The sequence below is a fragment of the Eutrigla gurnardus genome, assembly GCF_963514095.1.
Source record: "Eutrigla gurnardus genome assembly, chromosome: 20".
In the NCBI taxonomy this organism is placed as follows: domain Eukaryota; kingdom Metazoa; phylum Chordata; class Actinopteri; order Perciformes; family Triglidae; genus Eutrigla; species Eutrigla gurnardus.
Genome location: NC_139931.1, coordinates 22,753,840 through 22,764,700, shown reverse-complemented (window position 1 = coordinate 22,764,700; position 10,861 = coordinate 22,753,840). Strand labels below are relative to the sequence as shown.

Genomic DNA, 10,861 nt, shown 5'->3' with positions numbered 1-10,861 from the left:
AAGTCTTACCTTCCTGTCCTGTCCAACTACGGTCCAGCGTTGGGGCAGCGGGGCAGGGGCGACGTCATCCATCACGACCGGCTGGGGACGGCGACGGGCGGCGGCGGGGGGGGGTTGGGGGGTCTCCAACTGCTGGCGTGCGTAGCTCCACATCAGCTGGACCAGGACACCCATCCCATGGCTGTCGCTCAGATGGACCTCCAAAAACAAACAATCACAATTAATTGACGGAACAGACATTTTACAGTAAATCTCCCATGCACTTAAATAGTTATATACTTACACCATCCCGACTCCACAGCTCAAGGCGGTTCAGAGGGAACTGCTCCGCGATGCAGCAGTACCGCACGTCTACAATAAATACACAAAGACGACATAGTGAAGTTAAAAGTCTGCTATACAACACATGACACACCATACATGTAAATGAACTTCACAAAAATCATTTTAAAACTTACCCATGACTGCTGCAACGCGGCGAAACTCCTGGCTGAAGTGATCCTGGACATCCACGTCGACCGACAGGCGAGGAACGAAGTCCAGGACGAAGACCTTGGGCCACCGACTGCAGGCACTGGCGATGAGCGCACGGAAGTCCTCCCCTGCCTGCTTTACCGTCCTCCTGGCCGTCAGGTTGTTGCTGGGGGCAAGAACACAGACAAGGTCTGGGGTACGTGGCACAATCGCACTCACCAGCTCGGTCCTCAAGTCCCTGGCGCAAGCCCCCAGGGTCGCCATGGCACCAAACGTCAGGCATCCCTCCGGCATCGTGACGAACCCATCCACGATGCTGCGAAGGTGGGAGTCCCCGACAAGAAGAACAAACTGGAACAACACGACAAAGACTTATTATCATGCAAACAAGGTTATGATTAACATCAAACATCATTGTCAAATGACTTCCAAAACAACATTACCTTTTTGCCTGGAGACTCCGGCGGGATGACCAACTTGTGGCTCCGGCCGGTGCGAGCAGAAGTTGGCCACTTCCTCACGACATGGCGCTGTCCAGTCCCATGGGCTAGTGAAAAAGTAAAAAAATCTCAGTCAGAAATTTCATTCATAATTTATAATAATTATATAAGCATAGCTCTTGCCACTTAATATAGTGAGAAAACATCTAACAATTAATAAAGTAAAACATTTAATTAAAAAAAAAGTTTGAGTACATACCAGGGGGTCTGCCCGAGAAGGAAATGACAGGCTCCTGCCTGTCACGCCGATCCTCCATCCTCCGCTTGGCAGCAACGGACAGCCGGTGGCTCTTCCCGCGAGGCATCCTAAATGGAAAATAAGGCACACTAGACAAACACGTTATCAGGAATATAACACTAAAAATGTATTGAATGTGTGAAACAAATAGAAAACTCTTCCTCTGAGACTCAGGGCCCTAGTTTCGTAGACCAGGCCAGTCAGCTTTCAGCGCACCTGCGCCGCGCCGACGGGGTGTGTCCGCCTGGACTTTGCAAGTTTCGTGCACCGCGCAGGCTCGCGCAGGCACACCTCCCGTCTCGCCCACCGGCGCAAGTGGGAAAGAGGGAGGAGAAGAAGGCGTGAGTGGGAGACGAGGAGGAGACGAGGCATGGACTGGGATTAATACAGCCGATTCAGATCTTCACCAATCAAATGAGCTCCTCTCCTCTCCTTTAATGCGTTAGGGGAGGTTCAGTGCAAGTTCCGTCACTTGACAACCCGATGACAGAAGCAGCGCCGCCGCTCCCAACACGCGCATCACGCGCTGTGCGTGCATATCATAATAATAACAATGCCGATATTATAAAAAACAGGAGAGAGAGAGGGAGATGTTTTGGTCCGAGAGGCTGAGTTTCCGTTACGCGTGCCATCCGCCTTTGATCTGACGTCAGATGTGACGGGACAATCTATATAGATATAAATTCACGTGTTGATTCAATTAGTTGCATTAAATAGTGTTTGTTGTGATTATTTATTGCATTTAAATGTGCCTGGAACTGTGGAAACCTGCCTGTGAGGTTTCGGTGACGTGTGCGCACTGCGCGCCGTCAACCAAACTTCCACTCCGCCAGCTGTGATTCGCATTGAATGAATGGACTTTATTAACGCCTTGCGCCGAGAGTAGACCAGGTTGGAGCTGGCGAGCTTTCAGCGCAGTCTCGGCGAGGCTTTATGCCACGAAACTTCCGCTACGCCAAGGTGAATCTGTGACGCCTCCCCCTGCTGCGCCGCCACACCCATCTTGGCGCAGGCGATCCACCAAACTGACAAACTGACGGTGCGCAAGGCTGCGCGGGTCAAAACTTGCATTGCGCCGGCTCCGCCACCCTGCGCCGCCCTGCGCTGCGCCACGAAACTAGGGCCCTCAGTGTCCACTAGTCTCCTCCTCAAATGATGTTCTCCTCTACAAAAAAATAAAAATAACTAAATAAAATTTCAATTACATTTTATTCATAAAGCATCAAATAATACATACCATAAAAAATGTCAGACCACTTATACAGAGCTGGACTCTAAATCTATTCTCTATGATATAAAAACATTCTTAAACATAGCAGCAAAATAAAAAATTATAACTTAAAAAAATAAATAAAAATCACACACACAACACACACACACACCCCAGCTATTGCAAACACAGACCTTTATAAGCCAATACATTCTCGCACAGGCTTCACGTGTACTCATTAACATACGGTATATCATACACAGCCACGTCACATGCCTTAAAGACTCGTGAAAATGTGCATGACGAGCAAAAATATCCATCATATCTCTCTTGTCCGTTCAAACTATTAAACTTGAAACTGCATCAGTACCGTAAAAAAAAAACTCATGGTAAAAGGCAGAGCATGACAAAGCTATTTACCTAAAGGCCACCGCCCAGCCAGCCAGTTAAAGCCCGCTAGCTAGCTAGCTACCTGGCTAGGTAGCTACTTAGCTAGCGGCATTTAGCTAACGACCCTTAACTCAACCACACAGGACAATATAAGTTATAAAAAAACACGTAATTATTTTACCATAATGACCACTATTAACTTTAAGAAAGACAATATGTACCAGTGTTGACAATGTGGAATATCTGTGAAAACGCTGAGTAACGACCGCAATACATATACAATTAATAAATAAATGCAAACTCACGGTGTACACCGAAGCACACGACACATACAACCGCCTGTTGTGTGTCACCGACCCACCCGCGGGCTGTTTTCCACCAGTGGCTCACAGCCGTGAAACAAACTCATGGTGAAAGTCAGAGCATGACAAAGCGATTTACCTCAGGGCCACCAGCAAGCAAACCAGTTAAAGTCCGCTAGCTAGCTAGCTAGCTACCTGGCTAGGTAGCTACTTAGCTCGCGGCATTTAGCTAACGACCCTTAACTCAACCACACAGGACAATATAAGTTATAAAAAAACCCGTAATTATTTTACCATAATGACCACTATTAACTTTAGGAAAGACAATATGTACCAGTGTTGACAATGTGGAATATCTGTGAAAACGCTGAGTAACGACCGCAATACATATACAATTAATAAATAAATGCAAACTCACGGTGTAAACTGAAGCACACGACACATACAACCGCCTGTTGTGTGTCACCGACCCACCCGCGGGCCGTTTTCCACCAGTGGCTCACGACCGTGAAACAAACTCATGGTGAAAGTCAGAGCATGACAAAGCGATTTACCTCAGGGCCACCAGCCAGCAAACCAGTTAAAGTCCGCTAGCTAGCTAGCTACCTGGCTAGGTAGCTACTTAGCTAGCGGCCTTTAACTCAACCACACAGGACAATACAAGTTATAAAAAACACATAATACTTTTACCATATTGACCACTATTAACTTTAAGAAAGACAATATGTACCAGGGTTGACAATGTCATGAGCTGTATCAACCTATGCGGTTGCTCGCTAACGAACATAGCTACAACATGGCCGACATACCAAGCTAACGTGTGCATGCTCAATACAAATAAATATTCATTAATTGTTAAAATAACTCACGGTCCGTTCGTCCAAAGCACCAAAAGATGTCCAATGTAGTCTCCTCTCGTTGTCCAAAGTCCAAAGGGTCGAAAGCCAAGCCAAAATCCAAAAGCCAAATATCCAAATTCTCTCTCAAGATTCGAAACCAGCGCTCGGAAAGATCTGGAATATCAGACTGGACGATTGAAGACGCAATGTCGTCACTACTATCTCACATTAGCCAATCACAGCGCTTCAAAAATGGGGCGAGCCGCACGTCACAGATTCGACAGACGGAGGCTGTATCCGAAACCGCATACTATACTGCTAGTACGTACTGATTTGGCCAAAATGTAGTATGCAGTATGCAGTATGCAAACAAAAGCAAAATCTGCAGTATGCGAAAAGTTCCCGGATGTCGTACTGATTCGGAGAATATTTCCAGTATGCATCCGACCAGTCTACTCTGCCTACTGTTTCCCACAATGCAATGCGCTGGAGCCTGGATAAATCCAGTAATGGCGGAGCAAGAGAGCGTTGAGAGTGTTCCAGGGGAATACAAATGTAAGTATCACATTTAAATGTTCTCCTTCTTAATTTGGTGTACGCGAGTGATCAGAAAACAACTAAACACTAATGTAACGTTACGTATCGTGTTTTATTTCTTTTTAATTAGGGACAGAGCAGGACACGGAGCGGCTGATAGAGTGGCGCGCAGCCAACGACAGCCTTTTTAGTGGAAGGCGAAATGCCGCCCAAAAGGGTTTCGAGTAAGTTTGGTTGTTAATAGTTGAATAATTGAATAGTTAAGTATATAAAAGCTAAATAGTTCCTGTCACGGTGCCGCTGAGACGAGGGACAGTCGGTAGGGATATCGGTTCGTGGGCGCTGATGTTGCTCGGGAGAGGGAGGGACAGAGGGAGACGTGGTAGCTCCTGCAATAAGTCAGTTAACCATCATAATTACTCCGAAGCCGTTTAATGAAGGCGATAGTCTTACATAATTCATCTTGTCGTGCTCCTCTGTTAGATTTTAGAATTATAATACCGGTACGTTGGATTAACTTGTTGTTGAAGTAACTAAGTTTATTTTATTTTATTCAGAGAGTTTGTCAGAGTAAATGCCTTGGTGGGGAAGGTGGAGCCCACCAAGGTAAAACGAAAGTGGGAGAACCTCAAACAAAAATATAAGGTAAGTTATCAAGCTGGCAAAGTGGCCTCCACACGTTCTGTTAGACCTTCTGCAATGCAATCACTTGTCAACATAGAGGTACACAAGACATGTTAAATTAGAAAATATAAAAGATAAATGAGGTTGTATAAATGTTTAAGATGCTTCAAGTGTGTGTGTGTGTGTGTGTGTGTGTATATTGTGTTGTGTAGGAGTTGAAAGCCCCCAAGACGGGAGTAAGCACAGAGGGAGGAGAGGCCACTGCCGCATCCTGGAGGTGGCTTAAATTAATGGATGAGTTTTTGGGCCGGAGGCCCAGCATTGTGCCTCCGGTCTCAATTGATTCATCCAGCCAGGATGTGGTAGTGGCCTCTCCTCCCTCTCCAAGGGAAGCCACCTCAGAGCCACCAGTGGCCAAGAGGAAGAGGGGGTCCGAGTGGCTTCAGCTCTTCTCTCAGGTTTCAGAGAAGGATGAGGAGAGGGAAAGAAAATGTATGGAGAGGGAGGAAAGACGAGAAAGAGAAGCACTGGAGAGAGAGGAGAGGAAGGAGAGAGAGCGATTGGAGAGAGAAGACAAGAGGGAGAGAGAGCAGTTGGAGAGAGAGGAGAGGAAGGAGAGAGAGCGATTGGAGAGAGAAGACAAGAGGAAGAGAGAGCAGCTGGAGAGAGAGGAGAGGAAGGAGAGAGAGCGATTGGAGAAAGAAGAGAAGAGGGAGAGAGAATGGAGAGAGTGGACTGAGCACAGAGAGAAAGAGAATGCAGAAAGGGAGGAGAGAAGGGAGAGGTCATTAATGCTGATGTTGGAGAAAGTTTTTAAAAAATAAATTGCATTTGTCTGGTTATATTTGTTTCTAGTGTCACTGGTGTTCAAATTATGTCACCCCAGAAAACATATTCATATAACATTTATGCAAGATGTCATATAACAGTATGACATCTTGCATAAATGTTATTGTATGTTATATTTTGTATCACAATGAAGGTGGATGAGGCACATTGTTTAAAAAAAAAAGATTTTGGGAGAACACGCATGACATTAATTGCCTAGTTGCTAATACTGTTTTGAGAATGGTTACTATTAACCCTCAGGTACATTTCCAAAAATTGTAGATTTTATTTTTACAGTTTGTCTTCACAGGGCTTATACTTATGTCAACTATATACAAAATAATATATACAAATAAATTCTTTGTGACTAATAGTCATGCTCCTGCAGTGCAGGGACGACGGCTCCAGGAGCTGAGACCTCTGCTGCCAGTCTGTCTCTGACATTGTCCCCTGGCATTTGGTCTCCGGGCTGGTATGCCTGCTCCTCCTCGTCTCCATGGTCCACCCCTTCCTCCACATCTGGCTCCACCAAATCCCCGTTGTGGATGGAGAGGTTGTGGAGGAAGGCACAGGTGGACACCACCACCGGGACAAAGGTAGATTTAACCTACAGAAACAAAGAGGTGAGTTATGTAACTGCATAAAACCAAAATCATTTTAATCCTAATTTATTAAAATGCTGTGTAAACTATTTTTTTTTACCTGTACTTCTGTATAATGTACTGCTCAGCTGTCAGCCATTACGTACTAGTTACATTTACACACATCTTATGCTCTTTTTTACCTCAAGAGCCTTCAGGAAGATGCTGCGCCACCGGGTTTTCATCATCCCAAATGCCCTCTCCACCACACATCTGGCCCTGGAGTGATGCCGGTTGTACCTGGCCTGCACAGGATTCTGCACCGGCTCCCTGTACGGGGATATGAGGGAGATAGGTGTCGCCAGGCAGGGATAACCCCCATCTCCAAGGATGATCCAGCCCGGAGGAGGGTAGAGCTGCCGATGGTACATCGAGCTCTACCGCAGGACCCGTGCATCGTGGACTGCACCAGGTAGGCCTGTAAGTAGTGGTCGTGAAAAAAAAGAAAATTAGTACTTGATTGTAAACACTTTTGATACAGACCTTTTAAATCACAAATAAAAGCAATCGATATTCCTCAAAAAAATGTAAAAATCACATATCAATGTAATCCAGGTCAAAGTAATTAGGCCTATTATCATCCTGTTAAATATTGATTTACCATCCATACCAGTGAATGTGTTCAGGAAGAAACCCTTATGATCACAGACCGCCTGAAGCTGGATCGAGTGGAAAAGCTTCCTGTGTAAAAAGAAACATTTTTAAAAAATCACTAAATAGTTTACATTAACATTAGAGCTGCAACAATTAATCGATTAATTGAACAATAATCGATTATTAAATTAATCGTCAACTATTTTGATACTCAAAGTGTCGGTTTTGAGTAGAAAAAAGTCCAAATTCTCTGATTCTAGCTTCTTACATGTGAATATTTCTGGTTTCTTTGTTCCTTTATGACAATAAACTGAGTATCTCTTTGATTTGTGGACAAAACAAGACATTTGAGGACGTCATCGTGTGGTTTGGGAAACACTGATTGATATTTTTCAACATTTTTTAACATTTTATTGACCAAACAACTAATCGATTCATTATTTAAATAATCTTCAGATTAATCAATAATGAAAATAATCGTTAGTTGCAGCCCTAATTAAGATGGGATTAAATAGAACTTTGTATGCAGCATACCTGTTCAGGTAATCATCCTTGTTTGCTGCAGGTGGCTTTATCCTGACGTGCGTCCCGTCGATGCAGCCAACAACACGGCAAAAGGCACGGGGGCCAGCAAGGTGGGCAAAGCCTTCCCCAATGCCCTCCAGCTCATCTGCAGCAGGAAAATGGACCACCCTGGCATAGATGGCCATGATGCTGTCTGCCACCTGATGCAGGATATCGTGGACTGTGCTGGTGGGGATATCGAAGGCCTCCGATACCACCCGATACGAGGTGGCACTGGCCAGCCAGTAGAGGAAGACTGCAACCTCCAGGGCGTCTCCCCATCCGTGGTCCTTGCCACACCCCAAAGCCTGGACCAAGGCATTTACTGTCCGCCTTGAAAGGCGGAAGTCTCGCCTTAAGTCCCCCTCTCCCAAGAAGAGGCGGACCACAGGAGTGTGGGCATTTAATCGTAAATATTGCCCTCGAGGCGCAGTCTGTGGGAGCAGGGGCAAATGTTTTTTCTTTGTTGTATCACTTCACATGACTGTTCAAGTTCTCTTATTTTAAATTAACTGTTTCAAGAAGGCCTTATAAATTGTTTCTTAATAAACGTGTTTATCTCTGAATATTATTTATTGACTTATCTGGCACAACTGTATGCCCAGGTTAAGAACTACAACTGCCCCTAACTGACACTTATAAATGTTTGGTTTACTTACATTGGCTTCATATTCATATTCACATATGATTGAAAGAAGATTCATCCTGGTCCTCTCCCTCCTTCGCCTTCTTTGTGCCACATTGTGGCCTCTTACGACTGATAAATACGACATTTACAGTATTTTGCTGTTTTCAATTTTCTCCTTTGTCTCCCTCAGTTTTTTCCCGCCTCTGCTCACCTTTTATACTGTCCATAAGCCTCATGACGTCGTCACGTACTCCGGAGCAGTACGGCGTTTATATTTGTTTACATAAGTACAGTGCATAGGCTACTTGATTATTGTGACGAAAGCTATATACCGTAGGTACAATAGAAACCCAGGCTGTTGTACATATGAAATTAAAAAAGTACTCTGTTAATTCAAAATTTATTAATATTTGGTGATTTCTGTACATGCAGAGTTCCCGAGACAGCGCTATACTGTATACTGTCCACTACAAACAGCGGTTAAGATAACTGGCTTGCTGTCTCCCCCGGGACGACGACGCATGTTGGCCAGCGGAACACCTCTGGAGACGGGCAGCTGCCTCTGAGACGACCCGCTCCTTCCGGAGCTTCACTTCTCCGAAAACATCGAGGCAAATTACTAAACAGCCGTCATTTGGGTAAACTAACCGCACATTGGGGATCTAAACGGTTACTTTCTCGCATGAAAAAATAATAAAATGTAATAAAGTGACATAATAACAGCGCTACAGAGGGAAATAAAACAGCTTTGCGCCTGTTTTACAACTACTGCTGCCGGTCGCCACGAAATGCATTCTGGGAAACTTGCATACTGCATACTGCGGTGTGAACGGCGTCGGTCTGCTGAAGTAGCATACTGAATCCCACATCAGTACGCAGTATACAGTATATACTAACGCAGTATGTAGTAGGCAGTACGGTAGTATGCGGTTTCAAATACAGCCGGAGACAAGTCCAGACACAAACTAAACAGTTAACTAAACAGGAAAGAGAAACGCAGCGACAGGAAGTCCACAAAATAAAAGCACTCTATATCGGATTTATATAAAATATCAAAACAAATTGAAACATGACTTATCCTGACATATTTATGATAACAATACGTATTACTATGTTCCCATGGTTTAAAAAGTATGTAGTGGATTAAGTAAGCTATAACAATGCCACAAATTTAGATTTCCTTCATCAAAAAAAGTGGAAGTTATTGTAACTTCAGTGTACATTGTGTGATCAGCTCCAAACTTCACACAATTGATAAGAGTCCCACCTTGAACCCGTTTGCACTACGATTTTGACTCACAATCAGAGCGCCACCTAATGGCAACATGAAATATCATGTTTTTACACTTTTACAGCTCCTTTTAAAAATTAACTTTTTTAACTAGAACATGTACAGATTGTGGCACCCTCAGGTGTGGGGAGGGATGCCACGTGACCAATCTCAATAAACAAATCACTGTCCACACTACAATCAGCTTTTTGCAAGTTTATTAAGGGAATAGGGCTGGAGCTGTGCAGCGTGGGGGCCGCCGTGAGGTCCTCGTGGCCGTCAGCGTGGTGGTTGCGCACGGGCGGCGCCGTCGGGAGGGGCGCAAAGATCCGGGGGCGGGGGCAGATGAGGCGGCGTCTTTGGGCGAGTGCGGGGTTCGGTGTCCGGGCTTGGGTAGTCCTACGGTCCAGGGTTCGGCAGGGGGAATGGCGGTCAGGCAGGCGTGGGTCGGTACACAGGGGGGTTCTCAGACGATCCGGGGGTCGGGCAGCCAGCAGGGTTCTCCGTCCTAAGGGGGTCATACACAGCGCTTTATTCTGTCTCTCTCTTACTCTCCACATTCACCTCTCCGATGTTTCGCCGTAGCTACTCCGGCGTTTCTGGGCATCTCTTCCTCCTTTTATCTCCGCCCCTCTCGTTATGCCAACTCTCCCCAGCTGTGCCTTCGCCGCACAGGTGAGACCGCTTCCCTCATCGGAACTCCTTATCTGGTCCTCTGCGGAGGGAGAGCATTCAAAGTGCCCCGCTGCTCTCGCATGCCAGGGCGCAATGTACACACCATCGATCACTTGCCCACATTCCCTTTTCCCTCATCCTTACCCGGCGGGCGCCACAAGATGTACAAAAAATCCCCGGGGACCCATGCCCGAAAAATTTACAGGAAGACAGCCATTTTGCATTTTATGTCAAATTTAACCAAATTTTTCTTCTTTTTCATGCAGTGTATTTCAACAACCTGCTCCTACAGCATTGATCCGATTCCTACCAAACTTTGCGAGCCTGTTCTAGAATCCTCGATGATGAAAAATCATCAAAACGTCTTACATAGGTCAAATGGCGTGGCCAGGACAGCGCCACGAACGCAGACGAATTTCATGCTTTGCCACAATACTCTAAACTGTTATAACTTCAATGTCCATTGTCTGATCCAGTTCAAACTTCTCATATTTGATGAGAGTCCCACCCTGAACATGTCTGCACTGCAATATTGACTCACAATCAC

The 10,861-nt window shown here is 45.4% G+C and overlaps 2 protein-coding genes across 2 annotated transcripts in view; one reads left to right on the top strand and one right to left on the bottom strand.

Annotated features, from left to right (window-relative positions):
* Positions 1–447: 447 nt before the first annotated feature.
* The window catches only part of LOC311031496 (uncharacterized protein), a gene marked incomplete at its 3' end in the record, with an annotated part of 104,639 nt that continues 94,225 nt past the window's right edge, over positions 448–10,861 (bottom strand). Inside the window, exon 3 of the mRNA XM_084037801.1 lies at positions 448–825. Within this exon, the coding sequence (XP_083893927.1) occupies positions 448–825 (378 nt within the window). The remainder of the gene's footprint in view (positions 826–10,861) is intronic.
* LOC311031421 (uncharacterized protein) lies at positions 4,621–8,079 on the top strand (the record flags this gene model as incomplete). The annotated part of the gene is made up of 4 exons (XM_084037733.1): positions 4,621–4,714; positions 6,336–6,565; positions 6,733–6,995; positions 7,743–8,079. The coding sequence occupies exons 1-4, from the start codon at positions 4,693–4,695 to the stop codon at positions 8,077–8,079; spliced, it is 852 nt and encodes a 283-aa protein (XP_083893859.1). The 5' UTR covers positions 4,621–4,692.